Source organism: Miniopterus natalensis, chromosome 2 (assembly GCF_054644295.1).
Source record: "Miniopterus natalensis isolate mMinNat1 chromosome 2, mMinNat1.hap1, whole genome shotgun sequence".
NCBI classification, from domain to species: Eukaryota; Metazoa; Chordata; class Mammalia; order Chiroptera; family Miniopteridae; genus Miniopterus; species Miniopterus natalensis.
Genome location: NC_142082.1, coordinates 159,061,182 through 159,080,871, shown reverse-complemented (window position 1 = coordinate 159,080,871; position 19,690 = coordinate 159,061,182). Strand labels below are relative to the sequence as shown.

The 19,690-nt window shown below is 37.1% G+C and overlaps 1 protein-coding gene across 1 annotated transcript in view; it reads left to right on the top strand.

Moving 5' to 3' along the window:
- PDE3A (phosphodiesterase 3A) overlaps positions 1–19,321 on the top strand; it is a 258,613-nt gene extending 239,292 nt beyond the window's left edge. The window contains exons 10-16 of the mRNA XM_016197413.2: positions 1,370–1,481; positions 6,034–6,147; positions 6,287–6,486; positions 8,064–8,267; positions 9,074–9,229; positions 10,909–11,158; positions 18,490–19,321. Coding sequence (XP_016052899.2) covers positions 1,370–1,481; positions 6,034–6,147; positions 6,287–6,486; positions 8,064–8,267; positions 9,074–9,229; positions 10,909–11,158; positions 18,490–18,731 — 1,278 coding nt within the window. The 3' untranslated portion in view covers positions 18,732–19,321. The remainder of the gene's footprint in view (positions 1–1,369; positions 1,482–6,033; positions 6,148–6,286; positions 6,487–8,063; positions 8,268–9,073; positions 9,230–10,908; positions 11,159–18,489) is intronic.
- Positions 19,322–19,690: the final 369 nt, after the last annotated feature.

Below are 19,690 nucleotides of genomic sequence, written 5' to 3'. Positions count from 1 at the left end.
CACATACATGCATACATACATATATATGCCTTATATATCAAAAATTGTCTAGAACATAGTAGGCATGCGATAGATATATGCTGAATGAATGAATCTTATTTTTAGGTATGTATCTGTATATATATTTCACTTATATATGTCACATAGTGACAAATATTGAATATATAATTTTAAAATATTGAATTTGAATAGACTTAAAGTCAATAACAAAAGATGGAAATTTAACTATGAAGCCATATATCAAAAATTTAGAGGAAATATTTTAAGATAATTTCATGAAGGAATGCAGATTAAAATAATGAATAATTCTTTTTAAAAATCTCCTGATTTATAACCAACACCGTGCCTTTCTGACATGAAATAGGCCGCTCTGTATTCTCCTCTGTCATCAGAATAACCATTTCTCTCCCCATTACCTTCTTCTGTTCCTTTATTCTTTTTTTTCTTCATCATTTGCGTGCCACAAATGCCAGTTACATCCAAAGGCATTCACTTAATTTGAGTCACTAGAACTGTGAAAGGAGTTGAGTGGTGACTAGATATTCAGAAGAGAAAGATGGCAAGCTAGGAAAAATAGTTCAGCCATTGTTATTTATTCTGGATTAGAATAAATCTTATTCTCTGTATATTTTAGTCAAGGCAACCCCTTTTCTCTCTTTCATGCTTCTTTCCCCTTACCCTGCACTAAAACACAACTCTGAATCCTTGATCCTTGAGAAAACTTTTTATGTATATATTAAATTTGGACAAATTTAAGCTTTCTCTCATTCTTTTATTAGTGCTTATAGTATGTATTATACAATTAGCAATTTAGTGAATACTATTCTCCAGTTATTGATATCACACACAATTTATTGTCTTGATATGTTTCTACAGCGTATCCTGGTTTTTTGGTTGGTTGTTTTTCGGGTGTATGTCTCCATCTTTAAAAACACATTATGTGTCCCTTGTGGTCAGGGATTTCAAGGGCTAGGCACATAGAGTTCTTCAGTATCTATTTGATATTGCCCTAGCCGGTTTGGCTCAGTGGTTAGAGTGTCAGACTAAAGGGCCCCAGGTTCGATTCCGGCCAAGGGCATGTACCTTGGTTGCAGGCTCGTCCCGAGCCCCGGTCGGGGCACGTGTGGGAGGCAACCAACCGATGTGTCTCTCTCACATCGATGTTTCTCTCTCTCTCTCCCTTCAGCTCTCTCTGAAAAGCAATGGAAAAAATATCCTCAGGAGAGGATTAAAATATATATGTATATCTATTTGATATGTTGTTCCCAATAATTGTCTGTATTGGCTTTAAATTAATATAATTTTTTTTCTTTTTATGTCTAATACACACCAGAAATGTGTTTTAAGCCTTTGTCTTTCTCTTCTACAGGTATCATACAGACTTTTTGAAGACATGGGCCTCTTTGAAGCTTTCAAAATTCCAGTTAGGGAATTTATGAATTACTTTCATGCTTTGGAGATTGGATACAGGGAAATTCCTTGTAAGTTTAAGTTATTTGTGAAATAATACTTTAAAAATTCATAGAATTTGCTATGGGTAATGGGATATTGATTTGTTAGCAGCTAGTACAGAATTACACATTGACAATACACCATGTGGCCACACGGTACAGTGATTAGGAGATAAGAGCCTATGTTAGAATCCTGGCCTCTTCACCTATCAGCTGTAGGAGAGCCTGGGTCTTTCTTACCCTCTGCATGCCTCATTTCTTAATCTGTAAAATGGGGAGCGTTAATATCTGTTTCATAGAATTAGTATGAGGGTAAAGTGAGGTAATAATTCTATAGAGATTATAATAGTGCCTTACATGTAGTAATTGTGTGCTAAGTGAATCATTAAATGTTCAATGTATTGCTCATTTGCTAATGTGCTCCTTTCATTGGCTGAATTGAACTTTTGTTCTGGCATCTGCAGAGTTAAATCACTAACTATTAAAATTTTTTCATGAAGGATAAACCTGGCTGGGGGTAGAAGGACAGTAGGATAATGGTCTAAGTAATAAAATAGAAAAGAAGAAACATCTGGAAGTAGTTATGGAGAAGTTATTAGAAACATTTTTAAGTGAAATAAATGTGAAGAGCAAAGGAAAGGACACAGACAGTGTTCAAGCTTATGAACTTTGAATATTGTGAGAAAAAGCTTGTCATTTATGGTCATGAGAAATTGGAACACAAAGGAGATGTTAAATTATATTCTTAATATGTAGCATTTCAGGGAGCTCCCGAACACATAAGTAAATTGTTACATGCTAAAAAGTATATGGAACTGAAAAAATGTCCATAAATCTAATCAACGAAGTTGTGGAAATGTGTAGAAATCATGTGGTACTTTCAGAAAATAAATGCATAGCAAGAAAAATAGTTAAACATAATATATTGGTTGGAACATGCGTTAGTAGCATATTGTTTAAATCATGTTTTAAGTTTTAAATTTGCCTTTATGTACCTTAGACTTTAGGATCTTTTTGTAGTTAGAAAGAGCTGAAATAAATAAAAATTATATGGAGAGAGATAAAGCATAAGTATTTCTAGAAAGGGGTAGTACATTGACCCTAGTGATCCTTTGTTAATATATTATTTTTCAAGATTCCATGCACATGCTACATTGGAATGAAAATGCACAGATGATGATGTATGATAGCAAAGGAGAATGAAGAATCCAATCTACAAATTAGATTTGATGGAGAATGTGGGACAAAATGCAGGCAGAATAAAACAGTGGGAGTAGAAGAGAGGGGAGCTTAAGAGCGCTGGGACCCTTGGGAAAGTCTGGTCATTGGGACTCTGAAGTTGGAAGAGAGACATGAGAAAGGGGTAGTTTGAAAGGATCTCAAGCTAAGTCTTGCAAAATAGTAATATTTTCCAAGGCCCACCCTGGTTGGATGCCCATGATTGACATGTTTTAGTGATTTCTCAAAGGAGTAGTTATGAAACTTTTACAGACAGGCAGCCACTGAAAACACTAAAGGACAACTAGTCACCAGACTAACTTTACAAATTAATGTTATATTTCCAAATAGAAATTAGTGATATATTCCGCTATAGTCAAGTTACATTGAGTACTTAATAAAATAATTACTAACATTTTTCTAAGTTGTATATCGTTAAATTGTAGGGAAAGTTGACCAGTATTTAAGTGTAAAAAGACATTTCCAGATTCTTAATTTTTAAATTAATTTTTATATTTTCATATTACATTTTTATGTGTTACAAGTAAATAGTTTTTCCTGAAATAGTGGGTTCTTTATTGCATGTGAAAATAATTTGTTGTAATAAACCTGCTTGTTCTATTAGAAGCCCCACTTCTCATGAAGGGAATTTATTTATATCTTCTCACAATGAAGTTTTAGCTAATTGGTGATCACTTTTAAATAATAATACCTTGCATGTGGTAGGGTTGTAAATTTATACTAATATGGGCAATGATTAAAACCTTTGTTTGTCATTAATTGTAATTATCACACATAAAAATTTGTTGTATGTCTACTTTTAATATTTACTGCTAAAGAACTATATTTCTAACAACTCTAGCTAAATAAATCCACAACTAAATGAAAAAAGCCTGAGTAACCAAAATAAGGTTAAATTAACACTAATATGACAATGACCTAAAATTTTAGAAACTAAATTTCCTTTTACTTCCAAGTACACTTTAAATGTTTTCCAAAAGAAGAAAGAAAAATATGAAAGCTTTTAAATTTGTACTCAGAACCCTCACCAAAATTTAAAGAATCTAGGTTTTAAAATAGTTTTCCTGTACCTGACATTGTCTATTTCTCACCCCAAACAAACTCTACCAGCACCCTGATACTGGGTGCATGCACAGGTGTCCATGGCTAGCAGAATTAATGGCAGTTACTTGCACGCAGCAGGGAAAAGCACTCTCAGAAGCTCTCTCCCAGGGTACCCCCACACAGTGGCATCCTCTGCCCAGGCGACCACTTGCTCCTCTATTGGGTCATCACTGCCTTCTCCCTCCTCAGGGACTTAGCATAGCTTTTGTTTCAGTTTTGTAATTCTATTCTTACACATCATCGAGAGAAAACTGGTGATCTGTGCTAATTCACCATCCTGTTCTAACAGCAATAATTTATTTTATGTGAACGATATTTACATTCATTACAAGCTTACCGTATCAGGCACTATAAATATGTTTCCATCCGGCCGGGTGGCTCAGTTGGTTGGAGCATTGTCTCCTACGGGAGGCAACAGATAGATCTCTCTCTCTCTCCACCCCCCTTTCTTCCCTCTCTCAAATCAATAAAAACATGCCCTTGGTTGAGAATTAAAAAATAAAATATGTTCCCTTCTGTAATTCTCACAACTGTACCATGAAATTGGGATTATTATTACCTTCATCTTTTAAGATAAGGAAATGAGACTTAGAGTTTGAAGTAACTCATTCAGTGTAACACAGGTAATAAATATCAGAGCAGAGACAAAATCAGATCCGACCTAAATCCAGAAACTTGTAGCATGATCAACTTTGCCCACGACACAGGTATAAACATAAAAAATATAATTGTCTTGAATCCCTTGAGATAGTCTATACACAGAGATATAAACTCCAATTTTAAGAAAATTGTTCTTTGAAGTACTAGATAATATTAGCCTTCACCCCTGGCAGTGACAGGAGGTCTGTTTCTCAGAGCTTTTATGAAGACACCTCTCAATCCCTCACCCAGCTCCTCAACTGAATGACCCACTCACCAAAAGATTGACTCCTAAGAGTTGCCAGAATTGTAGGAAATGGGCATCGTCTACCCGCATCCCCTGTGTGCTGCCAAGGCCACAGATGTCATAGTTTCTCCTTTCTCCCTCTCAAATTCCCATTAACATTTTTTTTCTCTTCTGTTTTTTCTCCCCCTCATCTGTTCACTATTACTCAGAGATGTAATATGTTATATCGTCATATGCCACATAACAACATTTTGGCCAATGACGGACCGCCTATCTGATGGTGGTATCCCATATAGCCTAGGTGAGTAGGGGGCTGTCCCATCTAGGTTGGTGTCAGTGCACGCTTCGATGTTCCCAGTGACAGAATTGCCGAACGATGTGTTTCTTAGAATGAATCCCTGTCGTTAAATGGTGCATGGTTGTACTGGAGAAGGAAACTGTACCCTGGTTGGTCAGCAAAAACAAAATGTGGAAAGTAAGCACATTTATAACAAAGCATACCCACCAATGAAGTATGAGGAGGGCTAGATAAACAAGAGAAAACCTTTGAAGAATTGCACCAAAAAAAGAAGATGGGCCAAGAGAGGACTGGGCCTTTGGTTACTGTCCAATAGAAGCTGACCTGTATATAAAATAGACCCCCCTTCCCATGATAATGACATTATTACTAGGGGATTTGGTTTCCCCATAGTTTTTATTCTTCTAAATGGCCCCACTCCGTACGTTATTGTATAAAGAGGTATTTATTTCTCATTTTAGGTATTTCCTAGAACTGTAGTCCCAAATCAGAATTTCTAGATCAGAGAACATTATTAATTTTGGTTTTTAATTTTGCTTTGTGGATTCATTTTTGTTATAGTATTTTAAGTTTGATTACAGAAAAATACTATATTCTATTCACAGATCACATTTGGGCGCCATTCAACAGAGATGAAATATTGAGTGGTATAGACCATTGGTCTGACCAGTTGAAGTATGTCATGGGTCTGCCTTTATTCTAATCCTCTGCACAGCCTTATACAGAAGCGTGGAAATAAGTACAAAAGTAGACTTTAGAGTTGTTTCACATAGTGAGTTTCCTATATACATTAGGTTTCTGGTATTCTCTGGATACAGATTTTTCTACTTCAGATATCTACATGCATAAAGAACATTAAGTAATTTTTTTCTTGTTACTGTAGATATTATGGAATAACGGAAGAGTAATCAAATAATATTTGTCCTAGATGTTTAGCTGGCATTCACTGGGGTATTAAAATGTTAAGACTGAGCCATTTATCCAGTAGATGGCACTCTTAGTCCTTGGACCCCAAAGTTCACAAATTAATGACTGTTCCTTTGCATTGGTTATAGATCATAACAGAATCCATGCTACTGACGTCTTACATGCTGTTTGGTATCTTACTACACAGCCTATTCCAGGCCTCTCAACTGTGATTAATGATCATGGATCAGCAAGTGATTCAGGTACCTGCTAAGTGCATCTGTGCTCCTTTGTGAACTATGGGAATAAAAGAGTACTTTTTTTTAAGGGGGGGGGGTAAGATAAATGATATCAATTTCATTCTTTTTAAAAATCTCTATTACTTTCATCTTCTTTTTTCAGATTCTGACAGTGGATTTACACATGGACACATGGGATATGTGTTCTCAAAAATGTATAGTGTGCCGGATGATAAATACGGGTGTCTGTCTGGAAATATCCCTGCCTTAGAGCTGATGGCGCTGTATGTGGCTGCGGCCATGCACGACTATGACCACCCAGGAAGGACTAATGCATTCCTGGTTGCAACCAGTGCTCCTCAGGTAACTCTGTCTGTTTTGATTAGGAGAAAAAAATTCAACTGAAAGATTTCTCTGAAGAAATATGAGCCCAACTATATTTGGCCCTGACATAAAATTCTTAGATACCATGCTAACTTTGAAAAGACAGCATGGTTTTTTCCAAATTATTAATGACAGGATACAGCTTTGTTACCCATGGGGATCCCTTCTCAATTTCTTCTAAGGAAAAAAAAAAACTACTTGAGTTCATGTTAATGAGCTTTTTCAAGAAAGCAAATCCAACCTGTACAGAAGTCCCTTTCTGAAAAGATTAGAGAACCAAATCTTTTTGGACTTCTAAGAATGCAAGGCTTCTTTGTACATAAATCCCATTCCTTTGAAATATATTCAGAATAACAGTTATGATTCTTATGGTACTTTATTGGTTAGTAGGAGGTAAATTTTAATTTATTTCATTTGAGGGAAATTTTTCCCTGAACCTAGTATTCCAAAAACGATAACTTTAAAGAAGTGCATCTTAGCATATATTTACATTTAAGTTAAAATTAGTCACTAAGTTTCTAGTTATCATTTATACAGTTAAACCCTGCAAGCTTCTCCTTGATTTAATCAGCTGGACCCATGTCATTAAAGCTCCCAAAAGCCTATTTTTCTTTCTAAAGGGTGTAGAGGCCAATCCAATCCTCTTCTTTTTTCTTGCCTTTTTTTTTTTTGTTTGCTTGTTTTTTACCCCACTCCCATCATTTTCCACTTCCTGTCTTATATACTAGTCTAGAATTTTCCTTTAATCCATATACAGTAAAAATATTCTGGTTTTTTCCTGACTACCTACTTTAATTTATTTCAATGTGCCCTTTAAACACAATAATTATTTTTAATAAAGTTATACAAATCCTCTGGCCGGCAGCATTTACTATTCAAACTGTTCTGTACATATAAGGCTTTCTACTTACCTCAATAAGAATGTCCTTTTGTCCCAATGCCCCTTTTTTCTGTATCCTCTATCACAGTCTTCAAGCATTTTTTTACGTAACTTCCTTTTCTGGGCCTTCCCTCAGCATTGTTAGACAATTACAAACAACTAGACAGTTATATATTCCTTCAATTTTAGTGATAAAGGGTGATATTTCCTATCGCTGATTGTGGGGTGAGAATGTTTTAAATCATGGGCTTCTCAGGGATTTCATTCCTCTTTATTAGTTATATGTTTAACTAAGAGGAGGTCATTATTCCAGATGCAAGATGTAGTTGAGTTACCTCTTAGGCATATAAATACATTTGCATATTTATATGGTTAAATTCCTGTGCCCTGCAAAGAAATCTGATAAAAATTTAGCACTAAGCCCCTTACTTAGAAATGTTTGGAATAAAGTTTCAAGTATATTATCTTTATTTTACAAAAAAGAAAATTTAACCAAAAAGTAATTAACAGTTGATGTACAGAAGTAAATTATTCTTAATAACCAGCAGTCACAAGATTACATTTCTGTGTTCCATGAAAAAAGGAAAATTCTGAAATCATTGAATATTCTCATTTGTTTTTGTAATTTTTTTAACTTAAAAAACTGAACTCTTCCGTCTCTCCCTTCTTTGCCTAGGCGGTGCTCTACAATGACCGCTCAGTCCTGGAGAATCATCACGCAGCTGCTGCATGGAATCTTTTCATGTCCCGGCCAGAGTATAACTTCTTAGTTAACCTTGACCATGTGGAATTTAAGCATTTCCGTTTCCTTGTCATTGAAGCAATTTTGGCCACTGACTTGAAGAAACACTTTGACTTTGTAGCCAAATTTAATGCCAAGGTAACTAGATTTATACCAGTCTTTATTTTATGGCCAGATGGAAAGATGTCATGGAACTGAAGTATTCAACAAAACGCATTGCTATCACCTCTCATATGTCCAGTGTGAAAATGAAATGCAATAAAATGTTTAACCAGAAGCAGATAAATAGGCATCAATCCTAATCTAGGAACTTGAGAGGTTGAGGTGCTGTCTATATATTTTATACTTTGTGTTACAGGGAAATAATGGAATTCTGTCATTGTGTTTTGTTTGAATTAATTTGCTTCCATGTCTGTGGTATGTGAACATAAATTATCTGGCAGTGGGAAAGTCAAAACCTTGAAGCAAAATTTCATATGTCAAATATAAATGCTCAAATGTTAATTCAGGAAAATTTCTTATTTGTAGCTACATTATTGTAATAGTAATAGGTAACATATGCTAATTTTATTTATTTATTATATTTTTAAATTGATCTTCATTGTTGATATTACAGATGTCCCCCTTTTTCCCCCATTGATCCCCTCTACCAGCTCCCGCCCCCCTGCAGGCCTCCACCACATTCTTGTCTTTAAATAGCATTTGTTTTCAATTGCATAATTAATAATTATTCATTTGTTATTTTATTTTTTTGATGAACTGTTTTTACTATTAATTTATGCACGCCAGTAACATTATTTTAAATAGCTGAGAAAGTCCTCATTACTTGATATTCTGATCTCCACATGGTAGTAAGACAATAAATATTTACTGTATTGTTTACTCTTCTGTTCAACTTTTGCTTTCATTGAGGTAAAACACATTCGACTTTGTTCCTCAAACAGGTAAATGATGATGTTGGAATAGATTGGACCAATGAAAACGATCGTCTGCTAGTTTGTCAAATGTGTATAAAGTTGGCCGATATCAATGGGCCAGCTAAAAGTAAAGAGCTCCATCTTCAGTGGACAGAGGGTATTGTCAATGAATTTTACGAACAGGTAACTGATTTAATCCGTACTTAGGCTGCTCAGAAATTCTCCAAAGCTTCCAGAGGCTTTGAGTCTGATAAATCTATTTCACACTCACCCTAGCAGTGGAAAATGCACTGGCCAATTTTAATCACAGGATAAAAAAATCACCAAAAAATTTGGACTAAATTATAACCATAAAACTCTAAGGTAAAGTTACTTGCAAGTTTTTTGAGAGAAGACATTGAAGTAAAAGAGACAGCTGAAATTGTCCTTTTACAAATTCATTATAATAGAAGTCAATTTAAATTTAAATATATGAATATGTACCAGGTCAAGCTTATTTACTTTTCTAATAGAGTTTATAACCACAGCGTATGAAAAAGCTTCAAAAATAGGCATTTTACTTGACATGATAATGTGAGGGTTAGCACAAAGAACTACCACCAAAATGTCAGAGTGAGGGCGTCTTCTCCATATTACCCTGCATGAGCCACATGATCCTGGAAACTTTGTGTTTCATATTGTGGAGCCACTCAAGATGCACCTGGAGGTAGCGGAGCCTGGGGAAAGTACAGGAATCAGTGACATAAAAGGCCATGAAGATATTAAAAGAAGTGAAGATATTAAGCCTGGGGAAAAATAGAGGTGAACAATAACTAACTTTAGATACTTAAAAGACATACAAATTTAGGATTATGTGAAGTACTTGACAGATGGTTTATAAGAAACATTAGATTCCTCTCTGCTTCCCCAAAAAGGATATGAGTATAATCAGTTCATAGAACTTATGGGGAGTTAGGTTTCAGGTCAATGTCAGAAAGAAACTTGTATTATAAAAGGCATCCAGAAGTCTGATGAAGCATCTTAATAAGTAAATTGTCTGGACATATTTAGAGAGATTAGAAAGAACTTTGATGGATATTACTCACAAGATTTATATGTACAATAAAAGGCCTGTGCTTCTAGAAAATAATGTATTACTTTTCTTAGGGATGAGGTTAATTCATAATCAATCCTGAAATATTGAAATACAAGAAAAATATTAAAAAGAAAAGGAAAACTCACTTTTAGTAATTCCACTACACAGACATAAACATTGTTGATATATCGGTATATTTCTTCATGGTTAACAATCTGATTTTTTTTCCAGAAAGATTTGAAACTGTTCAAAAGACAGACACTTATAGAATGATCCAATTTAACATATAGGTAAATAAGAATATAGAAATCATGTATTCACAGAAGATGTAATTCAACCGAAAGCTAGGATAAAGTAGCAACTTTAATTGAGCAATATAGTATTTTAAGATTTCTGGCAGCCAAAGCATAAAAGGAAAGCCTAATGGATTGTATATTTGCTTGATAATTATTTCTAGCATTGGTTTTATGATGCATTTATACTCTAATATAAGGCACACTGACTAATAGCATAAGAAATATCATCTACTGAGACATTAAACCATTTCGTATTCTTCCCCTTGATCAAAGGCCAAAACCTCATCAAAAGAGGGGTAAATGGCAACAAAGCATTTCTAGAGGAATCTTCGTAATTTGAGTAGGATCTCATCAATAAAGAGGGAACTCACACATGAATTTCTAAGTTCTTGCACATTTGCAAATTTTAGATGCTAAGAGAGTGTTGAATGTTGACTTCCCTTGTCGTTTGCCTTTCTGGTTCACCACTCGTGCTAACTCCCTGTCTCTAGGGCGACGAAGAGGCCAGCCTGGGGCTCCCGATAAGCCCTTTCATGGACCGCTCTGCCCCTCAGCTGGCCAACCTCCAGGAATCCTTTATCTCGCACATCGTGGGCCCGCTGTGCAACTCCTATGACTCTGCGGGACTCATGCCAGGGAAATGGGTGGAAGACGGCGATGAGTCGGGAGATACCGATGACCCGGAGGAGGAGGAGGCGGCGGCCGATGAAGAGGAAACCTGTGAAAGTAACGAGTCTCCAAGTAAGTTATCAGATCCCTTTCTAGGTTCAGATGAGTCTCATGCTTTCTGTGAATTACATACTTTTGAGTCCAAATATCATCTGCTGTGTTTGATTATGGAGAGACCCCCCCTTACCCAATCTCATAAAAAGAGAAATGAAAGACCGTGGGCTCTATAACCCCATGTTCATACAACGATATGTTCTCTGTCATGAAGTAAAAAGGAAATTAAATAGTCAAAGTCTACTCCTCAGAGTATCTTAATGATTCAGAGATGAAAGGACTAGCAGGTCCCATATACAGAAACTCTAGGCTTCTATCAGCTTGGTCGGAGCAGCAACCACTCGTTCATTCAGAAGGTATTTACTGAGCACCTGCTTGTGGCGGGCATTCCGCCGGGTACTGAAGCAGAGGTGTGAACAAGTCACACAAAAGAACAGATAAATCCTTACCCTTTTAGACTTATGTTCTAGGGGGGTCAGCAGACAGTAAGCAAGATAAATCAGTAAATCAAAGTATGTTAGGTACTGATAAATGTTAGAGTTTTTTAAAAAGGTAAGAGGATATAAAATTAAAAGGTTAAAAATTTAGATAAGGTGGCATTGGAAGATCTAAATAAAAAAGAGAGATTTAAAAAAAATTTTTAAAGACCTGAAAGAAGTGAAAGAGTGACCCACAAAGATAGATATAGAAAGAACATTCCAAGGGGAGGGGAAGGCAAGCCGTGCAAAGGTCCTGAGGTGGGCTTGGCTAGGTGTTCAAGGAGCATCAGGAGAGTGGGTGGCTGAAGCAGAGAAGGGGGCGGGAGAGCAACAGAAAGAGAGTGGGGGCTAGATGAGGTGGGGTTTGCAGGGAGGGCTCTGCAGATCACAGTATGGAGTTTGGCTTTTACTCTGACTGAGGTGGGAAGCCATCAGAGATTTTGAGCAGAAGTGTTTGTTGATTCAACTTACATTTTAGCTGCTATTGAGTATATTCTTGAGTTTGGGATAGAAGGAAATAAGAGCAATGGGATGAGTTAAGAGGCTGCTGAAATTACCCAAGTGAGAGATGACTGTGGCTTTGGACTGAGGTAGTGGCAATAGGGACAATGAGAAGAGTTTACATCTGGTCATGGACTTGGACTGCACACTGTACCCATTCTAATCACTTTAATTAACTATAAAAACAGGTTCTTTTTCTTCATGTTGTGAAATATGCCCTGCTGTTTCTCCTGACGTAAGGAGGAGGCCCTAATAGAAAAACCCATAACTCTTAGAGTAACATTGCACAATACTGTTCCTGTGTTCATGAGAATATAGTGTATGGTTTCTATCTGCCTTCGTAGATAAAGAACATGCAACCTTAATATTAATCTTTTCAAAGCCCTTACCAAAGTTATTACCAGGGAAAGACATTCTGATCGTTTGTTCCTATTTTTTAGCAGTCGGGAAAATGCATGACTTAGTTCATTTCAGCTGTCCAGTAAGGCGATTTTCTAACATGGGCATCAACCTATATTTCCCTTATATAAGTGCCTGGTTGTAGGCTCACATAAGCATAGATAAGAGGTCATTATTAACTATAGAGACAGGGTTATGCAGGTTTGGCTTTAGGTCAGATTTTTGCTTAAGTTCTATCCTGAATATTAACTTTTGTACAGAATGGGGGGAATAAAAGTTTTTTCCCCTTCAATATTCTATTATCAGAGTAATTATATTTTATTTCTCTGGTGCTTATAAAAAGATTTCCATTCGAAACTTTGTGCTGATCTGGGAATTGAGAGATTGGTATCAAGATTTGGGATTCATGAGTTATTTATTCATTTGTTCATTTAATAAACAGGCATTAGTTTTTTTTGTTTTGTTTTGTTTTTACTTTTCATCCAGAAAACCAGATAATTTGCCATCTGACCAAAGACAGGGCAGTTTTTCACTGATTGATATTGGAAAGTGGGGTCAGCTTTGCTTCTACAAAGTCTTTTTCCCATGGACCCTGATTGCTGTTTGAACTCAAACACATTGCAAAACACACACACACACACCACACACGTACACACACACATGTACACACACACACACACACACACACACAGTCCAGGCATCAAGAATTGAAGAATTTAGGCCCAGAAGTTTAACAAGCTCAACTTGTCAACATTGGCTCTAGCCCAGAATGAGACACATACTCGATTTGATTCGTGTGTGTGCTTGTAAGGTTGGGTTGCCACTTGACTTCCAGATTCTAATGTGTTACTCTCCTGACCTTCCCATTTTTATCAAGCTCACTAAAGCAGGAATGATAATTCTCTGGATTGTCTACTAATGACTTGTAAGGGTAAGCTAGCCTTATATTAAAATTTAAAGGATCCGCCAACAATGATTTGATACCATAACCTTTGAAAAATTATCTTTGAAGTATTCCTTTATAACCAAGAAAATGATAAAGTGTTAGTTTTTCATAAAAAATGGCTGCATGGAGTAATTGAATTTTAGAAATGGGAGGGGAATTGATGATCATATAGTTCAGCTGCCTCCTTTTACAAAATACCAAACTGAGGCTCAGAAATTTAAGTAATATTCCAAGGTGTGTAGATGGTTTCTGCAGAACCAGAAAGGAAATCCAAGCCTCCTCATTTGTAATTCCACTGCTATTTACTCTTGTTGTTTTAATTTCAGAATTGATATCGACTGTGATGGTTAACTTGATTTAGCCTGAAATTTAGACTTAAATTAAATATGCACTGATAACTTCAGCAATTTGTAAAACTTGGAGACCTCCCAGGAAACATAGAATAAAATGTTTCAGTATGGTATCCTAGGGAAAGAAGGCTTTTTCCCTACCTCATAATTAAATCTGAAAGATTCCTGCAGTGAACTAAGAGGTTTCTAATGAAGTACTAAGCTGCATTTAGAATTTGAGCAATGAAAGGCTCTTTGTTCTTGGTTCAAAAGGTTCCAGTGCTGAACAATTTGGCTCCCAATACAAGCATGCTTTAGACCACCTGCAGACTCTAATCTACGCAAATTTATTTGGTACAAACTTTCTTCTACGTCACCTCATTCAGTTTAATTCCAGGGAGGTTTATTGCTAATGTTCAACAGCATTAATAAGAGAACAGCTGCTCTCATGGGGGCTGCCCTGAAAGGAAAAGGGAAAAAGTTGAGCTTTTTGTTAGTTTCTTCCCTATGAATGCCCTGCTGTGAATGTGTATAAATTTTAGACAGAATCGTCACCTTGCTCAGTAGAGTGTTTCCTATAACTGTGATGCAAGTCTGTCCTGCTGCCAGTGGCCACCTGTAACTCCCTTGATTCGAAACATTAGGATAAAAAATATGTTAACCTTTTAAAATTTCCCAGCAGAAACTGATTTGTACTAAACTACAACAAAAACAAAGTAGAAATAGATAAGTAAATGGCTTTAGTAGAAGATTATTTTAGAGATTTGCTTTTAAAAACCTAATGTATTAATATATTTTATTAACTTTGATTTTAAAAATTCAAATTTAAATATATATATTTTGCCCTTGTTGAGAAGCTTTCAAATGAAGAAATCGATGTCATGTGAGGGCCCCATCCCCGTGCCCGTAGGCATGCATGTCACTCTGCCTGGAATGCTACCAGCCCTTTCTTCACCTACTGTATTTAATTCTCATGATTTACATCTCAGCTCAGGTGTCATGTCCTTTGAAAAAAATCTTACTTGTTCCCCTGTAGGTTGAGTTTTTTGTTCACTCTGGTTTGACATGTCGGAAGTAAACTGTACCACATACTTGTTAAAAATGGCAAGGAAGACATTATTCAAGACCATTGCAATAGGGAAGAAAAGTTGAACTCACCTCCCTTGAAGCAAAGGCAAGAGAGATTTAAGTGCTGGGGTGAATGAGTGACAAAGTACTGGAAGACCTTAGAGGAGTTGGTCACTTAGGCCATGTGTGTTGCTAACTGGTGCTTACTGAAGTTAGGCTCCCAGGTCCTTGAGGAAAATGTTTCCAAGTTGTAAAACTGGCTAGAGGCTGGGGAAAAACATATATATTACAAGGGGATAGATAAAGAATTAGCAATTTCAAGTTTTATGAAGTAAATGCTCTAAGAAAAGGTTGGTCAGAGACCTATAGACTGGAAAAAACCTGTTGAAGTTTATTGAAGCTGAAGGGATGTTGAGGCCATCTTGGTCAGGTGCATCTGTATGTTATAAAACATAGCATGTCTATTTTCATTTTTGTCTTCTTGGCTTTCTCTCCGATAGATTGTAGAAGCTCTGAGTACAAATTGGTCGTTGTTTTCCATAGCATTCAGAGAACTGTCAGTAGGTGGTCAATATAGGTTTGATTGATGGGTCCATTTCGTGAATAAAATAATGCTACAGTAAATATTTTTTTAAATTCTTGCTTAAGATTCTGCCTCTATCCATTCGCCCCAGCATTTAATCGGTTTTGTTATATGTCTGTATGGTTTGAAAGTAATTCAAGATGATTTTATTTCATGTCCTTTTTCTGCACTGTGTTTCAAAAAATGATCTTGTCCTTTGAAGTGCAAGAAATTGCCATGGTAAGTTCAAATGAAACCATTATAGCAATCATTAGCACTGCCACAAAACTCTTGGTGTATGACCTCCAAGAGAGCTAGGAGGCACATCTCAAAGCAATTGCCTTTTTTTTTTCTTTTTTGCTATTGTTACTGTTTTCTTCCCCTCCTCCTCCTCCTCTTCTTTCTTCCAGATTCTACATTATAAATCATTACTACTTGTACTGTTGATTCTTTAATGTAGATCAGAATTTCCTGTGGACCACTTTCTCGTACCATTATTATTTTTATCAGTTATCAATACCTCATCATTCACTTGGAACTGTGGAACAGAAACTAGAGAGAACATGATCCATTTACTAAACTTCTACTGAATACACTCTAAAGGCCAGGGCTTCGTGAGTATACATACAAAAGAGGGAAATAGCCTATTTCCACAGGGACCTTTACAGTCTAATGGCAGGGTCTTAGCCTAATTTCTAAATTCTTTTCCTAAGTCTAAAACAGTCACCCAGATGGAGATACTGAGAGTTAAGTTATATTCTGGTGGCTTAGGAGAGAACAGAGCGCTCTGCGAAGGTCAAGATCAGCTGCCTAATTTACCACTGCACTTTAGGTCTCCTGGATCCTTTATGCTCAACGTGGCCCTCAGATCCACTCCTCTAACGTTCCCTTTCCCAGTGCATCACACCACCACCTCCTCAGCTGCTCGGGCCAGACAGCTCAAGGTTGTCTTTGATTCCTCCCTCTTCTTTCTCATTTCTTTTTTTTTAAGTCCTTGCCCAAGGATATGTTTTTATTGATTTTAAAGAGAGAGGAAGGGAGAGGGAGAGAAAAAACATCAATTGGTTGTCTCCCACAGGGCTCCCTACCAGGAATCGAGCTGGTGACCCTTTGGTGCACAGGGCGATGCTCCAACCAACTGAGCTTCTCTGGCCACGGCTCCTCCCCTCTTCTTTATTTGCTACATCTCATCAGTTACCAGAGTCTTGTCTCACATTTATCTGTCTTCATTTCCATTATCCCCATCTTCGTCCAAGCCACCATCACCATGCAGTATCCTCCGAGCTGAGACATTTCCCCCTCTGTCTGCTACCTTTCAAAGACTTTGTAAGACTCAATATAATTGTAGCTACTTGTTCACTCTCTCTGTTCCCACTAGAGTAAAAGCGCCATGCTGGCAACCATGATATCTGTCTCCCCTATCAGTGAGTCACAAGACAGTAGCACACCTGGTACAAATTAGGTGCTTAATAAATACATAAGGAATTGGGAGCTTAAATAGTGAATTATGACATTAGTGCAAATTATTTGAAACATCATGTTTCTTTTGTTGAAACTAATTTTACTACATTTCTTCAATCAAGACATGCAATTCTGTGAAAATTGCCTTTAGTACTTCATATTGAAAACATTAAATTGTTTGGACACAAGTAACCGTAATCTGTTTATTTATTAAATGCATATTTGCAGAGCCTTGTCATGTATAAGATCTGTGCAGATCTTTACCAAGCTCCCTCAGAGAGGCTATAGTCTAATAAAGGAGCTGGGATATATGAGAATAAGATAAGGGCCTTAGAGGATGTACATTATTTAGGACATTGTTTTTGTTATCAGTGACAAAACTTCAATCAAATGAGTATATGCAAAAGGGAAATTATTGGTTCATGTAAACATAATGTTGGCTGGTATTAGAGCTTACTTGCCCCTGTTCTTGTCTCTGATTCACCTGCCTGACATCTTGTTCTTTCAATCTTGCCTTCTCCATGAAGCTGGAATTATAGCCAGCTCCATGTTAACTTCATTCCAAATACATCAGCAGAGAAGAAAAGGCCTCCAGTCCCCACTCCTTGACCTCATACCCATGCTGTGCCAATGGGAAAAGTCCCAGGGAAGGACTCTGATAGGCCTGACTTGGGTTCCATACCTGCGCACTGGCCAGTCTCCAGGACACAGCTGTGTTGTGGGAGATGGGTGGGGAAGTAGAATTTGACCACCTTTTCCAGAACTACATAACCGAAAGAAGGGGTGAGAGTCCCCCTAAATGGTTTTGGATATGCAGTTACCAGAAAAAATGAAAATGAGAATGAGAAAGGAAAAAAGAAAATGGGAAATACTGTCTACTCGGAGAAGCATATGTGGAGTGACAAGAGAGTCTGAGAGAAAGAACGAGAGATTTTACTTAGAAGAGAAATTCAATGAAATGTGACTGGATCTCCAAATAATAAATGGACATGAATTTTCGGTTACTGAGAAGAGCATTTCAGAAGGAGGGGCTTTATCGGCTCAAAACTAGAAGAGTTCAGTGCATGTACATAAAAGAGAGCAGGTAAGTACAGATAGAAACCAGGCTGCAGGTGGAGGAAGACTGCAAAAGTGTTTTTGCTCCAGCTTCTGGGAAGACGTTGAGATGAGTTTGAAATTAATTAGTCCACATGAAGCAGAGCAGTAACATCAGAACCTCATTAAAGAAATCAATCTTGTAGACTTTTGTGAGCGGAACTAGTTGACAAAATAAAGGAAGACATAGTGAGAAGTTACTTTAGTCATCTTGGTGAGAAGTCTTGAGAATCTGAAGGTGTGGGACTAATATCAAGATACAAGCAGAATCTTGTATTGGACATTACCAAATATTAACTACTGTTCAGAGTTCTATCTCAATGCTGTATTAATGGTGATTGCCCTCTTCCTCTTATTTCCCCATTCTCAGAAATGGCATTATTACAATATACAAGTCAAGTGATATATATATATCCATTTGGTACCTAATTCCTATTAATAATGTGATAAGAAATAACTGTTGTATTCAACACACAAGTAAGTAGTCTTATAATTTGGTGTTTTCTCAGGAAAGAAAACTTTCAAAAGGAGGAAAATCTACTGCCAAATAACTCAGCACCTCGTGCAGAACCACCAGATGTGGAAGAAAGTCATCGAAGAGGAACAGAGGTTGGCAGGAATTGAAAATCAGTCCCCAGACCAGTCTCCCCAGCAGCATCCCTCAGAACACATCCAGGCCATCAGAGAAGAAGATGAAGAAAAAGGGAAGCCAAGAGGAGAGGAGACCCTCACCCCAAAGCCAAACCAGTGACAATGGGTAGAATGAGCTCTGTCTCCAAACCGAGTGACTTGTCACAGACTCTTTCCAAGCCAGCACAACACTTAGACACAACACTGTAGAAATACAAGAAGATGGGCAAATGGCTATTGCATTTGGGGAGTCTTCGCATTTTATGTGTTTATTTTTACAGTGAGGTGCATGGTTAAAAACTCTCGCTCAGAGAAGCTTTCACATTGCAACACCAGCTTCTAAGGATTTTTTAAAGGAAGAAATATATATGTGTGTGTGTATATAAGCTCTCACGTAAATACATGTAAAACACAGTCACTCACACACACAAACACACACACACACACTGAAAGCCAGAATTACTGGCTCCACAACTTAGTAACATTCATATTAAGATATATAGTGGTCACTGTGATATAATAAATCATGAAAGAAAAATAAAGGCAAACAAAGGAAATGGTGAGGCTTAGCAAAGAACAGGGCAGGCAATGTAGGTTACGACTAAGAAGCTTTTGCTCTTAGTACTGAGGGATGAACGTTCCAGAGAATTAGTTGAATTCTCATACATCCTGCCAACGTCGTGTGTGTGTGTGTGTGTGTGTGTGTGTGTGTGTGTGTGTGTGTGTGTGTGTGTGTGTGTGTGTGTGTGTGAGAGCGAGAGAGAGAGGAGTGAAGGGGTGTTTGTGGGTATGTATGCTTGTGTGTATGTAAAGAGAGATTTTTGTGGTGAGTAGTTTATAGAATTCCACCAGCAGATGACTCCACACGTGAGTAAACGGAGGCAAGTTCACTCTGGAGTGTCTTTGAGAGGCAGCCATTCCAAATGCCTCCCTCCATTTGGCTTCAGCCAGGGTCCCTCTGCAGAGGGAGGGGTGTTCACGGGCTGGGTGTGAAGGCCATGTGAATGGTACTACTGCTAAACACCACTTAGAGGCTCTCTATCACCAGCCTTCCATGTGGAAGCCTGAAGCATTTTTCCA